At 52.7% G+C, this 26843-nt stretch overlaps 2 protein-coding genes across 2 annotated transcripts in view; both read left to right on the top strand.

Moving 5' to 3' along the window:
* The window catches only part of LOC144248765 (uncharacterized), a 646176-nt gene that overhangs the window by 345827 nt on the left and 273506 nt on the right, over positions 1-26843 (top strand). The gene's annotated exons all lie outside the window — the stretch shown is intronic.
* Positions 21704-22707, top strand: LOC144248743 (olfactory receptor 14J1-like). The gene has a single exon (XM_077790737.1). The coding sequence runs from the start codon at positions 21775-21777 to the stop codon at positions 22705-22707; it is 933 nt and encodes a 310-aa protein (XP_077646863.1). The 5' UTR covers positions 21704-21774.

The raw sequence follows: 26843 nt of genomic DNA, 5'->3' as shown, positions 1-26843 counted from the left end.
CTGCTGTATCTCACAGAAGCGCAGCCAAATGACGCAGTAATGACACTCCTGCGTGTGGCCCCATCCTGTGACAGGTACGGGGCCCACCTGCCCAGAGGGCTCAGGGCTCAACCCAACCCATCGCCCTGCACAGCCTGTCCCAGGTGTCTGACCCACAGAGAGTCCCAGGGCCCTCTGGCTGCTCCCTTTGCCAGCCCTGGCACGTCAGCCCCCGAGCCTGCTGCCATGCTCCCTCGCTGCCCCACAGGGGCCTGTCCCCACAGGGCTGGGCTGCCTGGCTGCTGCTGGAGAGGGGCAGTGGGCAGAGGCAGAGCCGGCAGTCAACCCGGGCCCCTAGAGATGCCCAGGCCACGGTGTGTGTCTGAGATCCCCTGAGACAGATCTCTAACCCCACAGAGCTGCCATGGCCATGTGGAAGACCATCATGTGCACGCCCTGGACTGCAGAGCTGGCACAGCAGATACTCCTGGATGTGCTGGGGAGCTGGCCAGAGCACAGCACGTGCACCTCCGATGGGGACAAAATGGGTGTCTTTGTCCTGGCTGTGAGTTTCTGCCAGTGGACTTTGCTGGCCCCAAGGCTGCCTGTCCAGCAGCTCTCCATCCTCCTTCCCCCACTGCATCTCCCTGCCTCAGGGCCTGAAAGCTGGCCTAGGGACAGCTGCAGGGCCACCAGGCCCGCTGCTCCCCCTGTGTCTCTCTGGGCCTCTCCGTCCCATGCTCGGGCTCTGCCACACAAACACCTTGGCACTGAGCGCTGTCTCAGGGGGCTTTGTCCTTTGCAGGCAACTGTGGTGATGTGGAAGATCCTCCAGCTGCCCTGTGTGCCAGATATAGTGATGGAGCATTTCCCACAGTTATTTTTGCATCTGCTCTTCCAAGTGTTCTTCAGCACCAAAGAGATGCCAGAGGCGGTTGATACCTTCTGGAAGGGATGCCACGAAGGACACGGCCTTGCCACCAGCCCCAGATAGTGCTCCATCCCAGTCCTTCTGTCCCTGACACACAGCCAGGGCAGGAGCCAGTGCTCCCAGTGTGACCCGGGCTTTGCTCTGCACTCAGGTTTGCAGTGAGGACCCTGAAGTCCCTGCTGTGCCGAATGGACTATGAGGATGTGGTGGTGTCAATGGAACGCAAACGTGGCTGGGACATGCTGCTCTGTGCTGACACCCACATTTATGCAGTGGGTCTGCTGGCCAGGTGAGACCCCCTTCTCCCCATTGCTCCCGGCATTTCTGCTCTGTGTCTGGGGTATCCCACTCAGTCCCCGTGGCTGTGGGCCAGAGGCACGAGGGACGGCCAAGCAGACTGGGAAAGGCTGGGAGAGGAGGGTGCCCAGTAGCAGCCACATCTCCAAGGGCCCAGGTCCCCCTGTAGGGTGGGGGGTAAAGACAAGAATTGCATAAGTCTGTCCAGGGAGGGGCTTCCCCCCACCCTGACTCAGGGTCTTAGTGTCGTAGGAGCAGGCCCCCAGACGGGTAATCATTATCACTGACTCCAGGTATTGCAGAAGTCTGATCAATAATTAACTTTATTAGGAAACCCATTGTTCTTATAGATAGTTATGATATAGGTAGATTTAATTGGTTTTCTAGTCTAAACACTATCACCATTAGTTAATTAAGAAAGCACCCTTTGGTAGACAAATCTCCGTAACATATTCCATATGTTCACAAAACCAGGTGCAGCATGTTAAGATAAGAATGATTTTCATTCTTTCCTCTGATCTTCTCAGACTTTCTCAGGCGATGCCTGGGAAAGTTGTCTGTTTCTCTCTGAGGCCAGAGAGCTGCTGCCACATCTTAGTGCCATTTTCCGCCTTCCAGGGAGATGCACAATGAATCCATCAATTTGTGTAAAAGCATCTCAGACTGTCTCCTTCAGTTGCTCCGCAAAGAGATGCCATACTGGAACTTCCCTGCCCTGGCATTCCTTGTGGAGGTGAGTCTGAAGGCCGGCACTGCCTCCCAGCTCTCTGCCCTCTCGTAGCCGCAGCTGCCCGGGACGGTGCCCACGCTCTGTGCTGCTGCCTGGTCCCCGCCCTGTGCGGTTCTGGGCTCCTGCCGGCCGGGTCCCCTGTCACTGCCCTGTGCCTTTCAGGTCCTCGAGTGCCTGGACTTGAGTGCATGCAGTGACAGCATCATGGATCTCTTGTCGAGGCACTTGCTGAGTGAGTGCCCAGAGATGCGCCGCCAGGTTCTGAGGGCCCTCCTCTTGCTCAGGGATAATCCCTCGCTGGTAAGGAGGGGCAGCAGCTGAAGCCGTGCAGGCAGCGTGGGGCTGTGGAACGCAGTCGCTGGAACTTGGCTGGGCTTCAGGCACTGGGGCAGCCGCTCCCAGCTCTCCTGCCTCCCACTTCAGCTGCCCGAGTGCTGCGGGACAGGCCTTTGGCCTCTGGGCCCTGTGGCAGCAGGGTGGCCTTTCACACACTTTTGTTCCACAGAGGCCAAAAGAATGTGGAGCCTGACTGAGGCCTCGCAGTGCTCACCAAGGATCCTTGGATGGTGAGAAGGGGGCAGTGGCTGAAGCTGCGCTGGGCAAAGCAGCCCCTTGGTCTGGTCAGGGCTTCAGGAGCTGAGGCAGCTGCTCCCAGCTCTCCTGCCTCACCTGCCCCAGTGCTTTGGGAAAGGCCTTCGGCCTCTCTGTGATGTCACACGGACATCTCTGTGATGTCACACTGAAACTGTGAGGTCACATAGCTGTTTGTGATGTCACAGTGACAGCTATGTGTTGTCACAAAGCCCTCTGTGATGTCCCACAAACATTTCTGTGATATCATACAACTTCCTGTGATGTCACACTGACATCTCTGTTATGTCACACAGCTCTCTGTGATTTCACAGGGACATCTTTCTGATGTCACAATATCTCTTGTGATGTACACAGACAACTCTGTGACGCCACAAAGCTCTATGTGATCGCTGTGCTCTCACACATCCTCCTCTGATGTCACAGAGACATTTTTGTGATGTCACACTGACATCTCTCTAATGTCAGACAGCTCTCTGTGATGTCACACGGACATCTCTGTGATGTCACACAACTCTCTTTGATGTCACACTGATATGTCTGTGACGTCACACAGCTCTTTGTGACGTCACACTGAGATCTCTGTGATATCACACAACCTCCTGTGATGTCACACAATCAACTCTGTGATGTCACACATCTTTTTGTGAGGTCACACAGACACACAACTCTCTTTGATGTCACACTGACATTTCTGTGATGTCACACAACTGTCTTTAATGTCACATAGCTCTCTGTGATGTCACACAGCTTTTTGTGATGTCACATGGACATCTCTGTGATGTCACACTGCTCTCTGTCTTGTCACAAGATCATCTTTGTGATGTCACACAATCTCCACTTGATGTCACAAAGACATCTGTGTGAGGTCACTCTGATATCTCTGTGATGTCACACAGCTCTCTGTGATGCCACACGGTCAGCTCAGTGATGTCATACAACCTCCTATGATGTCACAATTACATCTCTATGATGTCACACTGAAACCTTTGTGATGTGGCACAGCTCTCTGTGATTTCACACTAACCCTGTGATGTCACAAAGCTCTCTGTGAGGTCACACTGACATCTCTGTTATGTCACACAACTTCCTGTGATGTCACAGAGACATATCTGTGAGGTCACACTGACATATCTGTGATGTCACATAGCTCTCTGTGACATCACATGGACATCTCTGTGATGTCACACAGCCTCCTGTGATGTCACATGAACATCTCTGTGATGTCAAGATGACATCTCTGTGATGTCACACTGACATCTCTGTGATGTCACACAGCTCTCTGTGATGTCACATTGACTTCCCTGTGATTTCACACACTCTGTGATGTCATAATGACATCTCTGTGATGTCACACCACTCTCTGTGATGTCACATGGACACCTTTGTGATGTCACACAACCTCCTGTGATGTCACAGAGACATTTCTGTGATGTCACATGGAGATCTCTATGATGTCACACAGCTCTTTGTGATGTCACACAGATATCTGTGATGTCACATGGACATCTCGGTGATGTCACATTGACTCACTGTGATGTCACACAGCTCTCTGTGATGTCACACGGTCATCTCTGTGATGTCACACTGACATGTCTGTGATGTGACACTGACATCACAGCCTGGAGCAGAGCCCGCGTGGCCTCGGGCTGCAGCAGCGGGCAGGGGCACAGCTGCCAGCCCGCACACCGAGCACCGCGCTCAGGGGCTGCTCCAGGCTGGGGCTGCAGCTTCCCGGCCCTCCTTACCAGGATCTTAATGAACCTCCACAGTTTCTCCTTCTTTACAGATTTTTCAAGGTCTCTCCTGTTCAGGAATTTGGCCAAACAAAGCAGGGTTTCCTGAGAAGACTGGAGAGCAGTAGAGACACGGAAATGGCCCCGCAGCCCAGGGCCCAGGATCAGCATCCCTGTGCCAGGGCCAGGAGGAGGATGCAGCCCACCAGGCACCAGGGCAGGAGGCAGCTGAGCACCCTCCCAGGGGAACAGCAGCAGCCCAGGTGTCCTCACCTCTGCCACACACTGATTCTCCTCATGGCAGTGGAAGAAGAGTGGCAGCAGGCTCTTACACACTTGTGTCATCAGGGGCTTTTTTCCTTCTTCTGCTACAGCAGACAGCAAGGTTCGAAAGACAAACATAGAGAGCTGCTGCACGTGGCTATCATCCTGTGGAACAGGAAGGAAACAAGACCTTGGCATCAGCTGATTCTGGCCCACGTTGGTGCAGGCCTGCATCTCCACAGGGCACCAAGTGTCTGGGCAGCAGCCAGTGGCCGTGGCTGAGGGCACAGAGCCTTACGTGTTCAAAGAGTGGCAGGAGCACCTTAGCCAGCTGCAGGGTGATGAGGCTGGGTATTGGGGCGTCATTATCCAGGAACAAATCACTAACTAGAACAATGGCCATCCTGACCACATCACTGTCATTTTCCTGCAGGAGCCCTCCGAGGCTTTCGGTCAGGCTCCACATTCTTTTGGCCTGTGCGGAGCAAAGGTGTGTGAAAGGCCACCCTGCTGCCACAGGGCCCAGAGGCCAAAGGCCTGTCCCGCAGCACTCGGGCAGCCGAAGTGGGAGGCAGGAGAGCTGGGAGCGGCTGCCCCAGTGCCTGAAGCCCAGCCAAGTTCCAGCGACTGCGTTCCCCAGCCCCACGCTGCCTGCACGGCTTCAGCTGCTGCCCCTCCTTACCAGCGAGGGATTATCCCTGAGCAAGAGGAGGGCCCTCAGAACCTGGCGGCGCATCTCTGTGCACTCACTCAGCAAGTGCCTCGACAAGAGATCCATGATGCTGTCACTGCATGCAACCAAGTCCAGGCAATGCAGGACCTGAAAGGCACAGGGCAGTGACAGGGGACCCGGCCGGCAGGAGCCCAGAACCGCACAGGGCGGGGACCAGGCAGCACCACAGGGCGTGGGCACCGTCCCAGGCAGCTGCGGCTACGAGAGGGCAGAGAGCTGGGAGGCAGCGCTGGCCTTCAGACTCTCCTCCACAAGGAATGCCAGGGCAGGGAAGTTCCAGTATGGCATCTCTTTGCGGAGCAACTGAAGGAGACAGTCTGAGATGCTTTTACACAAATCGATGGATTCATTGTGCATCTCCCTGGAAGGCGGAAAATGGCACTAAGATGTGGCAGCAGCTCTCTGGCCTCAGAGAGAAACAGACAACTTTCCCAGGCATCGCCTGAGAAAGTCTGAGAAGATCAGAGGAAAGAATGAAAATCATTCTTATCTTAACATGCTGCACCTGGTTTTGTGAACATATGGAATATGTTACGGAGATTTGTCTACCAAAGGGTGCTTTCTTAATTAACTAATGGTGATAGTGTTTAGACTAGAAAACCAATTAAATCTACCTATATCATAACTATCTATAAGAACAATGGGTTTCCTAATAAAGTTAATTATTGATCAGACTTCTGCAATACATGGAGTCAGTGATAATGATTACCCAGCTGGGGGCCTGCTCCTATGACACTAAGACCCTGAGCCGGGGGGGAAGCCCCTCCCAGGACAGACTGACGGAGTTCTTGTCTCTACCCCCCACCCTGCAGGGGGACTTGGGCCCTTTGAGATGTGGCTGCTACTGGGCACCCTCCTCTCCCAGCCTTTCCCTGTCTGCTTGGCCATCCCTCGTGCCTCTGGCCCACAGCCACAGGGACTGAGTGGAATACCCCAGACACAGAGCACAAATGCCGGGAGCAATGGGGAGAAGGGGGTCTCACCTGGCCAGCAGACCCACGGCATAATGCTGGGTGTCAGCACAGAGCAGCGTGTCCCAGCCACGCTTGCGTTCCATTGACACCACCACATCCTCATAGTCCATTTGGCACAGCAGGGACTTCAGGGTCCTCACTGCAAACCTGAGTGCAGAGCAAAGCCCGGGTCACACTGGGAACACTGGCTCCTGCCCTGGCCGTGTGGCAGGGACAGAAGGACTGGGATGGAGCACTATTTGGGGCTAGTGGCAAGGCCGTGTTCTTCCTGGAATCCCTTCCAAAAGGTATCGACCTCCTCTGGCATCTCTTTGGTTCTGAAGAGCACTTGGAAGAGCAGATGCACAAATAACTGTTGGAAATGCTCCATCACTATATCTGGGACACAGGACTCCTGGAGGATCTTCCATATCACCACAGTTGCCTGCAAAGGACAAAGCCCCCTGAGACAGGGCTCAGTGCCGAGGTGTTTGTGTGGCAGGGCCCGAGCACAGGAGGGAGAGGCCCGGAGAGCCACAGGGGGAGCACCGGGCCTGGTGGCCCTGGAGCTGCCCCGAGGCCAGGTTTTAGCCCAGCGCCTGAGGCAGGGAGATGCAGTGGGGGAAGGAGGATGGAGAGCTGCTGGACAGGTGACCTTGGGGCCAGCAAAGGCCACTGGCAGAAACTCACAGCCAGGACAAAGACAGTCATTCTGTTCCCATCGCAGGTGCTCATGCTGTGCTCTGGCCAGCTCCCCAGCACATCCAGGAGTATCTGCTGTGCCAGCTCTGCAGTCCAGGGCGTGCACATGATGGTCTTCCACATGGCCATGGCAGCTCTGTGGGGTTAGAGCTCTGTCTCAGGGGATCTCAGACACAGCACCGTGGCCTGGGCATCTCTAGGGGCCTGGGTTGACCGACGGCTCTGCCTCTGCCCACTGCCCCTCTCCAGCAGCAGCCAGGCAGCCCAGCCCTGTGGGGACAGGCCCCTGTGGGGCAGTGAGGGAGAATGGCAGCAGGCTCGGGGGCTGACGTGCCAGGGCTGGCAGAGGGAGCAGCCAGAGGGCCCTGGGACTCTCTGTGGGTCAGACACCTGGGACAGGCTGTGCAGGGCGATGGGTTGGGGTGAGCCCTGAGCCCTCTGGGCAGGTGGGCCCCGTACCTGTCACAGGATGGGGCCACACGCAGGAGTGTCATTACCGCGTCATTTGGCTGCGCTTCTGTGAGATACAGCAGGGCGTTGTCCAGCCTGTGCTCAGCAGAATCATTGGCCATGAGCCACTGGTGGATGTACCTCACCATGGCCGGCACCTGGAGAAGGCACAGGGAGACTTGGAAAGCTGCCAGAGGGAGCAGTGTTCCCAGGGTCCCCAGAGAAGTGCTTCCCTTCCCACCACACTGCGATGGCCTCAAAGGCTCACAGGGCCCAGCACTGTGGCTTGGGAAGCCGTGTGACTCATGGGCGAATTGAAGCCTGGCCACAGCTGCCTACTTGCTCTGCTCTGGAAACACCCCTCTGCACAAGCAAATCCAGCAGGGCGGCACTGGTCTCATGTCCGAGGAGCTCTGAGTAGGCTCTGAGCCCAGGGCCCATGGCGCTGATCTCTTCCTGCCGAATTCTCTTGATGAATTTGCAAACGAGCTGTAGGAGAAGGGCAAGAAGCCATGGAGTGCTGCAGGCGTGCTGCTGGGCTGAGCAGTGCCAGCAGGCCCAGCCCAGGTGGGGATGGCTGCAGGTACCTGCGCTGTTCTGCGGAAGCGGCCACGGCTGCGTTCCTGCTCTCGTGTGCACTGCACGGCTGCACCTGGCAAAGAGCGAGCGCAGCCCGAGCTGAGGGGCTGTGGGAGAGGCCGGAGAACACAGCCCAGCCCTGCGCTGCCCAGGCAGGGACAGCCCCGGGATGCCCCAGGGCATGTAGCACGGGCACTGCGGGGTGTCTGCCCAGGCCCTCTTCTGTCCTGTCTATGGGCACGTCCCCAGGAGATGGGATGGGATGGGATGGGATGGGATGGGATGGGATGGGATGGGATGGGATGGGATGGGATGGGATGGGATGGGATGGGGCCAAGCTGTCTGTGTCCAAGTGGCCTGGCTTTGCCACTCACCCTTCTGCCGTGGCTGGAACTGCTTCACTTCTTCAGGCTGCTGTGCTGGGGCAGCTCCAGGGCCTTCTTTCTTTTCCTTGCCCCAGGCCACCCTGGGCACAGTTGTAGGTCTGTGCTCTACGTCACTACCTGGATTCATGGCTACTTGTAGGAGAAGGTGGCTCGGAAAAGGTCCAAGTCAGCAAGTCCTGCACTCTGCTCTTGAGGGCTCCAGCCACAAGGACAGGAGACTACTGTCAAGGATGGTGCAAAGCAAATGCCACAGTCTGCCCTCGAGGGCAGCTGCAGAAGAGATGCCTTGGGAAGGCCAAGGGTCACCAAATGCTCTGCTCTGCCCACGACATCACCTGCAGGAGTAACGCCTCGGGAAAGCCTCGGAGTCAGCCAGGAACGAGTGGCTGTGCGAGGGCTCCTCACAGCACCACTCTGTCCTGTCCTGTCCCGTCGCGTGCACCGAGCACTGTGGTGTGGCCTTGTCACTACCAACACCTATGCCACTGCGTGTCACAAAGGGCCCTTGGAATCCCTGTCCCATTCCATTCCACGGTGACCATGCTGCACCGTGTCACCAAGGGCCCTTGGATCCCCTGTCCCGTTCCATTCCACGGTGACCATGCTGCACCGTGTCACAAAGGGCCCTTGGATCCCCTGTCCCGTTCCATTCCACGGTGACCATGCTGCACCGTGTCACCAAGGGCACTTGGATCCCCTGTCCCGTTCCATTCCACGGTGACCATGCTGCACCGTGTCACCAAGGGCCCTTGCACGCACTGCCACCTGCCCTGGGGCCACCCCCAGCCCCCCAGAGTGGCCCAGGGTGGAAGGAATGCCTTGCCCCAGGTGTGTCAGACAGCCCAACAGGATCTTTAGGAAGGGCTCAGCCCATCAGCAAACGCTGCCCTGCTCTGCGGGCTCAGAGCAGCAGGAGCCCCCGCAGCTGCCGACGCAGCCGCGGCGGGAAGGGCACGGGGCCTCCACAGAAGCTGGCACGGCCTCCTCGGGACACGTCCCACATGGTGGCCATCCTAAGCACGGCCGTGGGACACAGACCAGGAACGTGTGGGCCAGGGCAAGAATGCTGCTCTGAGCCCTGGGGCCCGGGCAGCGCTGACAGCAGCAGGTGAGGCACAGTCCCTGCCCAAGCAGAGTTCCCCCGAGCCCTGGCAGCACCGGTGCCCATCTCCAGAAACCTGTGCCCCAAAAGGGCTTCTCTGCCAGAGGGCAGCCAAATCTGGTTTCTGTTGGAGCAGTGGTCCTGTAGAAAAGTTGTAGTCGGTCCAGTGGAAAACCCTAGCTGTGTCCTCTTGGGAACCTGTGGGAAGGCTGCCTCTCTGTCTAGAAATCCCAGGATATATCTAGGTGGGAATGTTTAGCTCTTCCCCTTGGGTGGAGCATCTCACCATGGGCTGATTTCATTCTCAGTAACACAGTGGGTCCTTGATAAAAGCCAGGGACGTCATAAAACCAGAAAGCTGGCCGGACAGAACGCACATCCAAACAATATTATTAATGCAATGTTCTCCACTTATTTGAGAGAAGATGGCAGTTTTTATACACTTCTACATAGTTTACAATTTACAAAGGCACTCTGATTGGCAAGCTAACATTGTTTATCTTTGTCTTAAAGTGGCCGAAACCTTACACTATAAACCTATACTACTTCACACCCAGACAGCCCAGTGCTCCCCATCACACCTTAATACAATTTCGAACTGCACCACAAACTCTTAATTTCTAACTGCGTCAGAGGCTGGAAGGCCTCACAGGGCCCAAATCTGAGGCCCAGACTGGAGTAGCTCAAATCTCATTCCAAACATAAATCATGACCTCAGAAATGCTCAGAAATGCTGCAACACTTGATCCCCTGTTAAACAGAAATGGCTCTGGAGGGAGTTATCTCTGAGCCATGTGGGGAGACACTGATGGGCCCATTCACAGGAGATAAGGAAAACAGTCCAGAGGCAACTGCTACACAGATGGCAATAGAAAACATCTGGCCTCTCAATCTCAGACAGCAAACAAACTGTATGTTTACTGATAAATGAAATTGGATATTGAAAGATGAAAGAAACGATGGGGAAAAAACATAGATTCCATGAAAATGAAAATCTAGAAGTGAGGGTCATAGATTAGAGGGGAATCTTTGGTATCAGGCATATCAGGAAGTCTGTACCACTTAAGTACCTTATCCAGTGTGGAAAGACAGAAGGGAAATTAGGATAAAAAGGAGGCTGTGTCCTCCAAAAATTGGAAAGACCTCAAGAGAATGCCCCATGGCCTCTCCCTTTATTTGAATAAAATAAAAGGACTCCTCTGTCCCTGTTTAGGACATAAACCTGTGGCAGGCAGCTCTCTGGCCACAGAGAGAAATAACTTTCCCAGGCATTGTCCTGGGGGCAGGCTGTGAGAAGATCAGAGAAAAGAATGAGAAACAATTCTTATCTTCACTTGCTGCACCTGCTGTTGTGAACATTTGGAATGTGTTATGGAGATTTGTTTACCAAAGGGTGATTTTTAATTAGCCAATGTTGGTGGTGTTTGGATTAGTGGACCAATTAGGTCCAGGTGTATTATAACTGTATAAAAGCAATGGGTTTCTTAATAATGATATATAATATAATGAAGAGGTTGATCAGCCTTCTGTGAATCATGGGGTCAATGCTAATTATTACCCAGCTGGGGGCATGTGACAATGACATAAACCTCTGGTGTTTGTGGATTAATTTTCCTGACAAGTTCTTCCCAAACTGTTCCAGCGGGGATCACTCTTCCACAGAGCGCAGTCCTTCAAGGACAGCCTGCTCCAGCTTGGGTCCTCCCAGGATCACACGTCCAACCAGGAAACCTCCTCTGGGGTGGGCTCCTCTCTCCACAGGTCTGCAGGTCCCTGCCAGCAATCTGTTCCAGCACAGGCCTCCCACGGGCTCACAGCCTCCTCTCAGGCATCCTCCTGCTGGGGCATGTGCTCCTGCAGGGCTGCAGGGCAATCTCAGCATCCCCGTGCCCTCCCTGTGCTCAGGGCTCAGCTGCCTCCCCAGGGCTGCCCCAGGGCTGCAGGGCAATCTCAGCATCCCCGTGCCTGGAGCACCTCCTGCCCCTCCTGCAGGGACCTGGCTGTCTGCAGGGCTGCTCCTCTCACACATCCTCACTCCTTTCTGGACACAATTCCTTTGCTGCAATTGCTTTTCCCTTCTTCAGTGAGTTTACATATTCACAGCAATAACAGAGGCATCAGCACATCTCTGACGGGCCCGGCCCAGGCCAGTGTGCCTCTCCTGGAGCCAGCTGGCATTTGCTCTGTGGGCATGGGGGAGCTTCCAACAGCTTCTTACAGAAACCATTACTTCACCTACCAAAACCTGGCCATGCAAACCCAACAGACTTTCTTATCTATTTCCCACCTCCTCACTACACTAAGAATTTAATTCTAGTGACGATAATCATCAAGTGGTGACGGAAGAGGGAAATTTAATATGTAAGTCTGCAGGCACTGAAGTTCACACTACAGACTAAATGAAAAAATGCCTCAAACCTACTCATCGCAGAGACTAACTGCTGGCACATTTGTACATGTGCATCTATTCAATAAAACTCATAATTAGTTGTAATTATTAGGCTGAATACTAATTTCGCACCAAGATCCTCCTGCTTTTGGACCCAATTCCAATTGAAAAATATTACAATAAGCATTACATTTTTGGTAAAGACACATGCCTAATCCACAACCCACTGGAGCCACTGGTGGCACTGAATTTTAATGTTAAGAGGGAGCATACTACATTCTTTATAATGATTTACATTGACAGTTCACCCTTACTGCTTATGTGACAGCCCTCAGGTATCCATCTGACACTACAGACTGCCTTTCTCAGGTTCAACACCTACACAAACAGAGAGATGGCCTCCCATCACATCTGCATAGGTAAGATGGGAAAAATGAGAGAAAAATTTCCTTTTCTGATTGTCCAAGATTGGAGCACCAAGATGTTTCTTATTACCATCTGAGTAGGAGCTGCCTCTGGGCAGTTTTCCTTATCTCCTCTTAATGGCCCATCAATGTCTTGCCACATGGCTCAGAGACACTCTCCAGGAGACAGTTCTGTTCAACAGGTGATCAAGGACACAACTCGTGACTCAGAATAACATCAGCCAATTGTGAGATGCTCCGGCCAGGGGGGAGGAGCTAGGCATTCCCACCTGGATAAAACCGGGACTTTCTAGACAGAGAGGCAGCCTTTCCACAGGTTTCCAAGAAGACACAGCAACCACATCTGCAATTCCAAGAGGACTGCAGCCACTCCAATTTGGACTGCACCAGCATGCTGGCCAGAGGGGTGTTAGGTTGTATTCTGACTTTGTCAGTGGTTTTCCTTTTGTAGTATTGCACGTATTTTTGGGTTTTTTCTCTTTTCCCAATAAATTGTATTTCTGACTTAGAGTCTCTCACTGGTTTTTCTTTCAAACCAGAACATTGATACAAAATAAAGAGGAAAGCTGGCAGTCCTCACCCAGAGCTCTGCAGAAGGCTCTGTGGGGAGCACACCTGATGTTATTGAAGCTGTGTGTTCAGCCCAGAGCCCTGGAAAGATGGGATTGGCCTGGCTGCCTCAGCCTGTTTGGCGCTGGCTCTTGCACCGTTCTGGCCCTGCTGGTACAGCACTCACTGCTTGCCCCGCTTCCCTGCCATGTGTTGTACATGTTCCTGACCCATAAATCCTGTGAGACTATTGCTGATGGAATAGGGAGGAGTCACACTTTGAAAGAACCCTCTCCAGTTCCCCTGTGTTTGAACAGAGGTAATTCAACAAATCTATCCACAAATGCTGGAAGATATCCTCCAGTTCTGCCCATGGAGATACAAATGGCCCTGAGCAGCACAAGGGCTTTGTCAGGAAGGCCACTCCTTTCCAGGCTTTCCCAAGAAGCCCCAGGTCAGTCTTTCCTTCTCTGTGCTCCCCTCTGGCTCCATTCCTACGCTGCCTCCAGATCATGAATGTGGCAGGGACAGCCAAGCAAACCACCATGCATGTGTGCCATTGGATCTTTCCTCCAGTTCCCACAAAGGCCATGCCAAACACTCCTGTCTGGCTTCCAGGTCTGCAATTTCCTTCTCCAAGTGCAGCTGGTGCTGCCAAAAGATCACCTCCTGCTCCTTCATACTCTGGACAATTCCTTTATCATCCTCAGGAGAAATCCCATTCTTTCCAGAAGGCTGGTTGATGCTGACAATGTCCATCAACACCAGGTACCTACGGAAAATCCCTTCAGCCATGGCTGATCCTTCCCTGAAAGAGAAAGAAAGGAGGACAGAGCCAAGATCCAGACTATATTGTCTCGGGAAGAGACAGAAAAGAGGCTCACCCCTGGCAGGAAGGCTCTGGCCAGCCCTGCAGAAAGGCTGGAGGCCAGAGGTGCTCCTCAGGGCTCGCCTGCTGCTGCCAGTTCCAGTCCAGCTGCCCAAAGAGGCTCCATGAGCACGTGGTGAGGAGGAAGAGGAGGAAGGTGCGAGACACAGGGACATGAACCTGAGCAGCCAGGTTTGAGGAGAGAGAAGCTCAGCATTGCAGATAGCAGAAGAAACCAAGCCCAGTCCCCCAAGCAGGAGGAGGAGAGGAAGGGCCTCCCAAGCTGGCTGCAGGCAGACAATGGAGACCTTGCCCAGATGTTCCCAAATGGGCTGGGGGGAGGGAATACACAGCTTTGCTTTCCAGATGCTCCCACCACTTCTGACCCTGCTACTGTCGTGAGACAAAGCCCGATGAAATCCTGCCCAGCATGGGCATCTGAGCCCTTGAAGGACTTAGTGTCATGTCAAGGCTTGCTTTCCCTCCCAAAGCCTTCCCTGGGCAGCCTTGGGCAGGGGATTCATCTTCCCTCCCTCCTCCTTCCCACAGACCTGCTCGGAACCACTATGTGGACACTTTCCATTCTCTGTGTCTGTCCTCAAGTGCAGTGCCAACCTGGGTCAGTCCTGGCTCTGTCCTGAGCTCCCAGGAGCTCACAGGCTGTATGGCAACACTCAGCCACACCAGGGTCCTGCCCCTGCCAGCAGCACCCCCACAAGCAGCAGCAGCAGCAGCAGCAGCTGCAGCAGCAGCAGCAGCAGCAGCAGCAGCTGCAGTCGCCTCTCAGCTGTTGGTGCCCCTGCACTGCAGCCCCTCCCGCTGGCACCAATGTTCCCTCGTGGCCTTGGAGACAGTCCTGAATCCATCCATGGGGTCACAGAGCCATGGAATCCCAGACTTCCAGGTTCCTGGAATCCTAGAGTCATTGAATCCTGAGAACCACACTCAGAGGAGGAGGAGGAGGAGGAGGAGGAGGAGGAGGTGGAGGATGAGGAGGAGGATGACGAGGAGGAGGAGGACAAGGATGAGGAGGAGGAGGACGAGGACGAGGACGAGGACGAGGAGGAGGAGGAGGAGGAGGAAGAGGAGGAGGAAGAGGATGAGAATGAAGATGTGGAGGAGGACGATGAGGAGGAGGAGGAGAAGGATAAGGATGTGGAAGATAAGGAGGAGGAGGAGGAGGAGGAGGAGGAGGACGAGGATGAGGATGAGGATGAGGAAAAGGACGAGGATGAGGAGGACAAGCAGGACGAGGAGGAATAGGAGGAGGAAGAGGATGAGAATGAGGATGTGGAGGAGGACGAGGAGGAGGAGGAGGATAAGGATGAGCAGGACAAGGAGGAGGAGGGGGAGTAGGAGGACAAGTAAATGGAGGAGGAGGAGAAGGAGGAGCAAGAGGATAAGGAGGAAGAAGAAGAGCAGTAGCAGGAGGAAGAGGAGGAGGAAGAGAAGGAGGACGAGGAGGAGGAGGCGGAGAATGGGTTGTTAAAAGAGCAGTTAAATAATGAGTGCTGGGAACCTGTCCCCATGGAGAACCCATCTCCCAGATGTGCTCCATGCCCTTAACAATGGCCCCTGGGGAAATGGAAACCCCCTGGCTGTGCACGGCTGCTCCCAGTGTGCAAATACAGCCCTGGGCAGTGAGACTGGGACTGCCTGGGAAATTGTTCTGGGTGTGATGGCCCTGGCAGGGCCAGCCCAGAGGCTGCAGGGCTGGACCTTCATCCACTGGAATTAGTTAGGATAAATCAGAAGCAAAGGAGAGTTAACAATAGAGGAACAGGAATCCAAATTCCTCCAGGACACTTTGGTTTGGTAACTGCTCACTGGAGCTTGGCCTTGCAAAGTGCTCATGCCATGGGAGGAGGAACTGATGCAGATTATCAAGGGGAAAATGAAGTAATTTGTTTAAAGAATAGTGAACAACATTGCATTATTCAAACCCATGTCAGGGTAGCACAAGTATTGACACTGTCAGTGTTTAAAACAATTGGGGAAAAAAGGAGATCCACCTCAAATCACTGCTGTTGGTAGAGATAAAGGGTTTGGATCCAGCAGTGCTAATATTGGAGCCAGAGTGTGGGTCCAGAGGCCAAAAGGCCTCCCGAGGCAGCTGAAGGAACAGCTCCTGGGAAGGACAGCAGTGTTTGAATCCTGAAACCTGGCCAGGAACGATGGGAATGTGTCCCTGCAGCCAAGTGCTCTGTGTGAGAACAAGTAGATATCACAGGAGATTGTTTTACACATCCTGCCAGACCAAATCTCCCTGTTTGCCCCAGTGAAAACTCGTGACCTGGACTCCATTTACGATGGAGCCAGGGCCAGGCTCTTGTACTGCCCAAGGTGTATCCCTTGAAGGCCTTTTAATAAATACCTGCTTTATTCCTTTAACACTGCCTAGCTCTGTTCTAGGCAGCCTCTCAAGGCATCACCACCAAACCAAGGGAACACGGACCAGGTCTGGCTGGCTGGGCCTCCTGGGGACCACCTGACCACCTTGGCATGTCCAGGGCTGCTTCTCACCTGCCCTGAAGCCCTGGGGCTCTGGGCTCTCCTTCCTATGGGAGAGAACTCTCCTTCTCCTCCATGGGCCATGGCCAAAATTGGGATTCCTCCTCCAAAACTCTGTACATCCAAGGATTGCTCCCAAGTGAAAGCTGCCAGGACAGACAGGTCTGGCTGCCCTTGGCCTCCTGGGAGCTGCCTCTCATCTGCTTTTGAAACACTGGGGCTTGGTGCTTTCCCTCCAGTGGAAATAACTGCCCTTTATCTCAAGGTGACTGTTGTCAAAATTGAGATTCCTCCTCCCAAATTCCATCTATCCAAGGATTCCTCCATGACAAATGATGCCAGGAAGAACAGGTCTGTTTGGCTGAGCCTCCCAGGAGCCACCCCTTTCTTCTTCTGCCTTTGAAACACTCGGGCTCTGTGCTTTCCTTCCTATGGAAAAAACTGTCCTTCTCCAGGTGTCCATATCTGAAACTGGGATCCCACCTCTAAAATTCCCTATATCCAAGGGTTGCTCCCAGCCAAAATCTGCCAGTACCATCAAGTCTGGATGGCTTTGGTCTCTGGTGGCTGCCCCTGCCACACTGGGGCTCGGTTCTTTCCTTCCCATGGAGATCACTGTGAAACTGTGGGCACCTCATGGAACCAAGGGGATCATTGTGGCACCACTGGAGCCCATGGAACCAAGGGGCCATGGTGACACCGCGGGGCTCTATGGACCCAGAGACCATTATGACTCTGTGGGGCAGATGGAACCATGGAGACCATTCCAACCCTTCAGGGCCTGGTGTCACCAAGGGGGCATTGTGACACCTCAGGGCCTTCTGGAAGCCAGGGACCATTGGGACACTGTGGGGCCACATGGAACCGAGGGAACATGGAACAGGTCTGGCTGGCTTGGCCTTCCAGTGGCCATCTGACAGGTCTGGCTGACGCTGGGATGTCAAGGGCTGCCCCTCATCAACTCCTGGTGCAATGGGGCTCCTTTGTTTCCTTTGTATGGAAAAGAACCATCCGTCTTTTCAGATGCCCATTGCCAAAACTGACACTCTGCCTAAAATCTTTCCTATATTCAAGGGTATCTCTAAGAACAAAATCTGGAAGCTCTGGCTGGCCTTTGCCGCTTGTGGTCACTTCTCATTTGCCCCAAAAGCAGTGGGGCTCTGTTCCTTCATTCCTATAGAAAAGAACTGGTCTTCATGTCCAGGGACCATGGCCAAAACAAGAATTGGCTACCGAGCCCGGCCGGGCTCACAGAACCATCTGCAGCCCCGGGAGATATTGACTCTGCCAGTGCTGCCATCCTCCCTCCCGTGAGAGAAAAGGACACAGGGCAGGCACACAGAGGAGCAACATGAACACACCGAGGTCAGTGAAGAGGAAGTTGAGTCCCAGATGGGAGGGATGAGGAGATGCCTTGATCTTGGGGCTGAAATCCTCTGCTAAAGCTATGGAGAAGGATATAATGGATACATCAGACTATCTTTTTCCCTATAATGCATTGAAAAGTATGGGGAGATGACTTGTTTCAGCAAAGGCCTCCATGCTAAAGTAAGCTAATGTTGAAGTAGCTGTGATCCCATGAGAAGTTTGAACAGAGAAGGAGAGCAGAGTGATGAGACCCTGTGTCCTCAGGGAGAGAAGATCTCTGTTCCCAGAGATGATGATTTCAGAAAGAGATGAAGAGAACCTTTGCTCTTAAACAGCTCATGTTTATACTAATACCCCATAAGCTGACATGGCCCATAAACACAACTGTGGGAAAAGCTGTGAAAAAATGGGAGGGACTTCATGACTGCAGATTTTTCCAGTCAGCTGTTACTCATGGAAATGAAAAGCCATGAGATAACTGTTTTCTTGTGGAGAAGTCTTCATAACATTAACAAGAGGAACTTCTCTCCCTAAGTGAAGTGAAGAAAGACTATTTTAGAGGTGGTAAACTGACTGAAAATTTTGGGTTTTGTCTCTTTACATTGTCAGGTTGTATGGAGAGAGGAAGTGTTCTGAAAGTTTTGTTCTAATTCTTATTACTCTTTCTTTAGTTATTGTTAATACAATTTATTTATACCCTTTTAATATTTTTTGACTACTTTGCCTTTCTCCTAATCCTATGTCACAGCAGGAAATAGTAAGTATATTCTAGTGAGTGCACTGGTAATTAGCCACCACACTATTGAAGCATTGGCCGAGAAATCTCAAAATGATGACCCAAAATCACTACAGAAACTTAATGACAAGCTGCACGAGAGCAGAGAGAAATTGAGGCAGACCCGTGGTTTGTCAGGACATACTTGACCCTAATGAGCCCCATGGTGCATTTGGAGCTGAGCCCTGGAACCTCAGGGCCTGAGAGGAGATTGCAAAAACTTTTCCCAGAGTCAAAGTCAGAAGAAAACCCCAAAGTGGTTGGGGTCTAAAGCATTAATTGGAACCACAAAGGTCCATCTATACCACAGGCTCTTCATGGAGTCCTTGGAGGAGAGAACTGGAGGCCAGGATGGCACAAAAACCTCTCAGAGACTCAAAATGGCACAAAGAACTGTCAATGTGGAAAGGAAAATCCAAAGTACCTTACAAAAGCGAAGAATCTCAAAGTATTAATGAGCCCTACTGAGTGCCTGTACAAAGCTCTGAAGGGACTCATTAAAACAGATAACTGGGGCCATGATTGCACAAACCTCTCACAGAGTCTGTATAAAAAGGCAAACACCAAGTACCTTAATAAAACTGAAGTACCTTGAAGCAATAATGGGCCCCACTGAGTGTTGTTCCTGACAAAGCCTCTCCCGGGACTAATTACAGCAGATAATTGGAGGCCATGATTGCATAAACCTCTCAGAGACTCCAAGGCAAAAGGAAAAGCCAAAGTCCTTTGAAGAACCTGCAGTCCCTGGGAGCATGAAGGAGCCCCCAGGGCCATTCCTGACCAAGGCTCCCCAGGGACTCCTTCCAGCAGATCCTTGAGGCCACTGGGATGTGGGCATGGGGGGATGCTGAGGGCAGGACCAGGGGCTGACAGTGCCCAGCCTGGCTGGGGCTGTGCCAGGAGGCCCCAGGGCCTCAGGACAAGGTGTCTCCTCACAGCCCTTGGTGGCACAGACCCTGCTGTGCCCCAGGGCACCAAGACTTGGCTTCTCTTTGTCCCCACCTGGCATCAGTGCCTCCAGTTCTCTGCTCTGCCTGGGGCCTGGGGACACTTTCTCAGTCGTGTCCCTCAGTGGGACACATTAAAAGTCCAAGAAACTTTGGAGTTGGATTCTGACTTGGAGTTCTGGAGAGGTTTCTGCAGCTGCCTCTCAGGGCCTGATGTTCAGGGCCTGAGCACAAAGCCCCAGAGGGTCATTAAAGTCCTTGTGCTGTGTCTGTGCTGCTGAGCTGGGCTCCTGGCACAGAGGGTGATCCTGGTTACCAAGCAGAGCTTCAAAAGCACATTTCTCTTGCTGAGCAGCTCTTCTGCCAGCCCAGCAGGGCTGGGGCACTGCCTGCAGCCAGCCCGGGCACAGCACAGAGGCACAGAGAGCTTCAATCAGTCAGGGCTGGGAAGGGGCTGAGAAGTGCCTGGGGCAGAATCACTGCCAGCCCTTGGCACAGGAACCTCTGGCTGCAGGACAATGCAGCTGCAGCTCCTGCAGAGATCTCCTAAAGCTGGAACATGCCAATGCCCACAGAGCCTGTGAGTGCATTCTCTGCTCATCTCCTGTGCAGAGCAGCCAGGGGTGCCCAGGGCTGTCCTGCAGAGCAGGGTCCTGCAGCCCAGGGCGCTGTGCTGGGCCAGGGACTCTGCTGCCTGCCAGGGACAGCTCTCAGCCGGCCCTGGAGCTGCTCCCAGCGCTGGCCAGGAGCTGTGGGGGGAAGGAGCCACCCTGAGCAGGGCAGGTGCTGCTGCTGAGAGGGGCTGGCTGGGGCAGGGCTGCTCCCAGCTCCAGACCAGCCTGGGCACAGCTCCGGAGGACACTTCCTAAAGGAGGTAAGCCTGGGATTGCTGTAAAGGTCAGGAGCTTTCCTGAGAGTATTTTCTATTTCCTGCTTGGTGCAGGATGGGAATGTTGGGGTGGTTACATAAAGATTTTTGCTTTTTATACATTTTTCATATACTGTAGCTCTGTAAGTTACTATTTTATAATTATAAAATTATAATCCTTACTTAGCTCCATTAAACTCTTAATTAGCTTTATCAAACTACTATTATGTACTTATGTAACTGTAATCTTTGCTGACACTAGTATGTTTCCTACTTTTCTCTTAGATTTTAGTACAATAAATTGACTGTCTAAATATATTCCTGAAATACTGTATCGTCTTATTATCAGGAAGAGTGTATACAAGAAGAATATTTTGGTATTTGACCACAATGTGAACAGTCATAACTAAAACTGGGGCAAAGAAGTCCTCGGACTTACTGGAATGTGTTGATCCAGGGGTGTGGAATTGGGGCAACTGAATCTCCTACTGGACGTTCCTGTTAAATATCCTAATTAATTAACCTTAATGAACTTTTGAAATCAGGGGCTGGGTGTTCCTCATCCTCACTGGGACACCTGGAAACTTCCAATAAAGGTATGGTTTTTACTTTACTGTTCTAACACTGTTGCAAGGGTTCTTTTTTTGTCTTTTGATTATAGGCAGCAGGGGGTTGAGAGAAGCAGAACAGAAATTGTAATCCCAGAATCACAGAACATTCTGAGTTGAAAGGGACACACAGGATCATCAGAGGAATGTTTGAACATTTACAGAGACTCCAGAACTGTGACTTTGGGTGGTCAGTCTCTCTGCTGGGAGCCTCCCAAAGGGCCTTCAGCCCCTCCTCAGCCCTGGGCAGCAGCAGCATCACCTCTGCAGGGCCCAGCAGGGCTCTCCTGAGCTGCCCTTGCCCAGCTGCACACAGAGCCTGCCCCAGCCAGGGCCCTGCACACAGGCAGGTTTCTGTAGGGCCGGGCCAAGGGCACACAGGGTGGGATGGGCTCTGTGAGCGCTGGCAGGGACAAGGCACCTCTCAGGAGGGGATGTCCAGGCCCAGGGAGATGCTCAGGGAAGCAGAGGGGGCTGAGCAGAGCAGTGCTGGGGGAACAAGCCCATCCAGCCCCTCACCTTCCTTCAGCCATAGGGAATCCTTTGCCTCTCACATCTCTCAGTGGCAAACTCTGAGTGCAGCAGGAATGCTGGGGATGTCTGACCTCAGAGAGACAGGAATGGTGTGTGGGTAGGAAAAATATTCCCTACATATTTTCCCTACTGTCCATGTCCTCCAGACTTGGTAGTGCAGATGGTACCAAGCCCTTCTGCACTACGAGCAATTCCCCTGACAAATCCTGAATATCCAGCCTTGTCCCTCTGCCAAGTGGCCCCAAACCCAAAGCAGCAGGGCAGGGATGGCTCCTCAGGAGCCCCCAGGCACAGGCCTGGCTGCTCCTGGCACACTCAGCCAGCACAACTGGAGCTCAGGCAGGGACAGGGATGAAGGTTTTCCCAGAGCAGGGACAAGGGTGGGTGAGTCCCAGCACGATAGTCTGCAGGGAATGGCCCAGATTTGGCTCCAAGCAGCCTCTCCTGACTTGTCCCTGTCCTTTCTCCATGAACAGGTGCCCATGTGCAGCCACAGCAAATGTCCAACAGCAGCTCCATCAGCCACTTCCTCCTGCTGGCACTGGCAGACACGCGGCAGCTGCAGCTCCTGCACTTCTGCCTCTTCCTGGGCATCTCCCTGGCTGCCCTCCTGGGCAACGGCCTCATCATCAGCGCTGTAGCCTGCGGCCACCACCTGCACACGCCCATGTTCTTCTTCCTGCTCAACCTGGCCCTCAGTGACCTGGGCTCCATCTGCACCACTGTCCCCAAAGCCATGCACAATTCCCTCTGGGACACCAGGAACATCTCCTACACAGGATGTGTTGCTCAGGTTTTTCTGATTATCTTCTTCCTTGGATCAGAGTATTTCCTGCTGACCATCATGTGCTATGACCGCTACGTGTCCATCTGCAAATCCCTGCACTATGGGACCCTCCTGGACAGCAGAGCTTGTGCCCACATGGCAGCAGCTGCCTGGGCCAGTGCCTTTCTCAATGCTCTGCTGCACACAGCCAATACATTTTCCCTGCCCCTGTGCCAGGGCAATGCCCTGGGCCAGTTCTTCTGTGAAATCCCCCAGATCCTCAAGCTCTCCTGCTCCAAATCCTATCTCAGGGAACTTGGGCTCATTGCAGTTAGTGTCTGTTTGGCATTTGGTTGTTTTGTGTTCATTGTTTTCTCCTATGTGCAGATCTTCAGGGCTGTGCTGAGGATCCCCTCTGAGCAGGGACGGCACAAAGCCTTTTCCACCTGCCTCCCTCACCTGGCTGTGGTCTCCCTGTTTGTCAGCACTGCAGTGTTTGCCTACCTGAAGCTCCCTGCCATGTCCTCCCCACCCCTGGATCTGGCCCTGTCAGTTCTGTACTCGGTGGTGCCTCCAGCCCTGAACCCCCTCATCTACAGCCTGAGGAACCAGGAGCTCAAGGCTGCAGTGAGGAGACTGATGACTGGATGCTTTCAGGAACATTAAACTGTTGGCCAATTTCTGCAAAACACTTGTAATAAAACTCATTTTTGATACTTATTGTTGGTTTCATTTTGGACTTTCTTTGTTTTACATATTAATGTTGCCACAAAAAATGCCATTGTTTGTGCCATTTCTTATTTGATTCTCTCCACTATCCATGTGGCCACAGACTGTGTCAATGAGGGGCTGCGCTCTCGGTGGCTTTCAAGGAACTAAAGGATCTCCCAGCAAAGTTTTCTGCAGATATGCTCTTTTATTGCCTTCTCTGGAGCTGCAGCAGCAATGTCTGTGTGCAGAGCTGGAGCAGATCAGTGCTGGCACAGCAGTTCTGGTCCTTCTGGCCACACCAATCCTGATCCAGGCCAGGAGCCATTGGCCTTCTTGGCCACCTGGGCACACTGCTGGCTCATGTCCAGCCTGCTGTCCATCAGACCCTGCAGGTCCCTTTCTGCCTGGCTGCTGTCCAGCCCCTCTGTCCCCAGCCTGTAGCGCTGCAGGGGTTGTTGTGGCCAAAGTGCAGGACCCGGCACTTGGACTTGTTAAACCTCACCTTGTTGGGTTTGGGCCCTGGATCCAGCCTGTCCAGGGCCCTGTGCAGAGCTCTCCTACCCTCCAGCAGATCAACACTCACATCCAGCTTGGCGTCATCTGCAAAGATGTCCTTGGTTCCAAGGGGCCCCTCTGTGTCACAATGTCACTTTGGTTACACCAGGCCCTGCACTGTCACACTGGTCTCCTTGGTTCCATGGGGCCCCAAAATGTGACCATGGACTCCTTGGATCCATGGGGCCCCAAAATGTGACAATGTTCTCCTTGGTTCCATGGGGCTCCACAGTGTCACAATGTTCTCGTAGGTGCCACAGTTTCACAGTGGCCCCTTGGTTCCATGGAGTCCCAGGGTGTCACAAAGGCCCCATGGTCACACAAGGTCCCACACTGTCACAATGCTCTCTGTGCTTCCACAAGTCCCCTCAGTGTCACAATGGACTCCTTGTTTCCACGAGGCCACACAGTGTCACAACGGCCTTCCAGATTCCCTGAGGCCCCAGAGTGTCACAGTGGCCCCTTGGTTACACAAGGTCCTGCAGTGTCACAATGTCCCCTTGGTTTCATGAGGCCCCGCAGTGTCAGAACGGCCCCTTGGTTCCACTGGGCCCTGGACTCTCCCAATGCTCTCCTTGGTTTGGCAGTGTCACAGTGGTGAAACCCCTCGGTCACACGAGGCCCCGCAGTGTCACCATGGCCTCTGTGGTTCCACCAGGACCCAGTGTCACAGGGACTCCCTGGTTCCATTGGGCCCCAGAGCACCACAATGGAGTCCTGGTTCTATGGGGCTGCACAGGGTCACCATGGTCCTCTTAGTTCCACGAGGCCCTGCAGGGTCACAATGGCCCCAGAGTGTCCCAATCATCCCAGAATGACAGAATCAAACAGGCTGGAAAAGACCTTTGGGATCATCAAGTCCAGCCAATGCCCTAATACCGCCTTGTCACACAGACCATGCCACTGAGTGCCACTGGAGAGGGACAGTGATTCTGCCACCTCCCCCTGGCCTGCCCATTCCCATGACCACTCACCCTTTCTGTGAAGAACTTCTTCCTCTTGTCCAGCCTAAACCTCCCCTGGTGCAGCTGAAGGCTCTGTCTTCTTGTCCTGCCCTCCAGCAGATCCCCATTCACACCCAGCTTGGTGTCACCTGCAAATTTGGGGATGGTGGGCTCGATCCCCTCACCCAGATCATCGGTGAAGATGTTAAACAGGGCTGGGCCCAACACAGATCCCTGGGGGACAGCACCAGGGACTGGACACCAGCTGGGTGCAGCACCATCCCCACCCCTCTCTGGGCCCAGCCTCCAGACAGCTCTTCCATCTCCCAGCCAGGAGGGAACCTGCCCAAGCCGTGGGCTGCAGCTTTTCCAGGGAATGCTGTCACAGACAGTGTCCAAGGCTCTGCTGAAGTCCAGATGGACACATCCACAGCCTTTCCCACATCCACAGGTGGGTCACCTGGTTATAAAAGGAGATCAGGTTACTCAGGCAGGACTTGCCCCTCTTAAATCCACGCTGGCTGGCTCTGACCCCTCGGCCATCCTGTGGGTGCCCTGTGGTGGCTCTCAAGGTGATCTGTTCCATAACCTTGCCGTGCACCGAGGTCAGGCTGACAGGCCTGGAGCTCCCCAGATCCTCCTTCCAGCCCTTCTTGGGGATGGGCTCACACTGGTACCTCCAGTGCTCTGGGACCTCCCTGGTGAGCCAGGACTGATGGTAAATGGTGGGGAGCAGCTTGGGGAGCTCATCCACTGTGAGAACCCCGGCCTTGCTTTGGGGCCTCATGTGGTGGTGAAATTCCTCCTCCAACCCGTGCTTCCAAAGAAAAACTCCGCAGGCTTAGCTGTTCGCTCTCAAGGCAGTTTATTGCTAGCTATCTAACAGATTATGTTCTTGGACTGCAGCTATTTGATCAGTGGCCTGGGTAGAGGCACACACACACTGACACCCTCTCTATCTGCTGTCTTCTTCGTCTCTCTCTCCGCCCAGGGCTGCTGCTATCTTTTATAAGATATATTACGTATAACATGTTTACAATTATTCCCCAATACCTACTACCTACGTTGCCAAGTGTTTTTCTACTCTAAACCAATCTGTGAGTGCCAACATCACCAAGAACATGGAGGTAAGGAAAAAGAAGGAGAAAGAACAGGATCAGCCCACTTTCCTCCATCTTAGAACTTCTGACCCCCATGTACAAAGTGAAAACCCCCCTGTACATGTGCTAAAACCCCCCTGTACAATACTAAAAAAAATTCCCCTCTACTTTGTAACTACTTTTACTATACTATCTAACCCTTTGTGACTGCTCGTTCCACCTCCAAAGTTGGTAATTCATTCCATGGCTCAAACTCAAAATCACAGCTGTTTTTCAGCTGTCTGGCAGGGTCTAGAATGCTTCTGACCAAGGCCTGGAACCTCTAAAAATGTCTGAGAGACATTTTGAGTTCCCATAACTGTTAATGTTTTCTCATCGTTTTTTTTATGAGAAAGAAGAAGGGAAGAAGCCTTCCATCCCTGGTATCAGGTTAAGTTCCTCTGCTTGAGTGGAACAACTCAGTACTCCAAATATAAAAGCTCCAAAGAAGCTCACACAAGGATGTTTGTCTCGAACTGTAATTGGAGTAGATCCATTTGTTTGTGTAATTGCTACCATGGTGGAAGTCTGTGCTTCTCTATTTGTGCAACTGCAAATATTTTCTAGGAATGAACCATCTGAATTTTAATATCCCATAGATTCAGTGCAATACAGCATATTACATTATCTTGACCTTTTCAGTGTTCCATAAATTGATTGTCTGGTTGTTCCTGTCCCGCCTCGTTTACAGGCCTGGAAACCTTAGAAGAAGAGGTAACATGGCTATCTCTGAGTCATATCTTTTATATTTATCAGCATTTCCAGAATCACACTTCTAGTGTCTTGAAGGCTTGACAGAAGTTACATACTGTGTGCCTGAGGTGCAGTAGCATATAAAATCATGCCAGAAAAGGCAGGGATGAGTGCCACAGGCGGGCTCACAAGGTTTGCCACAGGCGGGCTCACAAGGTTCACCACAGGTGGTCCTGTTGAAGGTCACATTGGTTGACCAGCATTGTTATAAAATTGTGATCTCTCCAGTGAGTTATTCTGACAGCCAGATAAACCTCCAGCTAAATAATTATCATGGGCAACCTTCAACCAACCAAATGTAACTGTTTAATTAATGTGCTTTTCCTAAGTAAATTAAAAAGCAGAGGGAAAAGGCTTCTGGTCTTTAAAGGATGCATAAAGCAGAAAATGAAAGATCTGAATATGAAAGGGAGAGAATCCTCTTAAAGCTGAGGATACAGTGGTAAGAAAAATTATTATTCATTTGCAGACATCACCTCAAACTGATGGACTAGTGAAAAGAAGATACAAATTTTAATAACTGCAAATGTTGGAGTAAGATGCAGAGAAAGAGCAATTGCCACTTTTTCATTGCTTGTCTTCCATCAAAGAAGGAAGAGGGGAAATTCACATTTGGTAGTGTTTATTACAATTATTATGCCCTCAAAAAAAAGAAAAAAAAAAACGCCGCCAACCCCAAAATTATAGAACAAAACAGAAA

The sequence above is a fragment of the Lonchura striata genome, unplaced genomic scaffold, assembly GCF_046129695.1.
Source record: "Lonchura striata isolate bLonStr1 unplaced genomic scaffold, bLonStr1.mat Scaffold_85, whole genome shotgun sequence".
Classification (NCBI taxonomy): Eukaryota; Metazoa; Chordata; class Aves; order Passeriformes; family Estrildidae; genus Lonchura; species Lonchura striata.
This window is presented reverse-complemented; position numbering and strand designations above follow the sequence as displayed.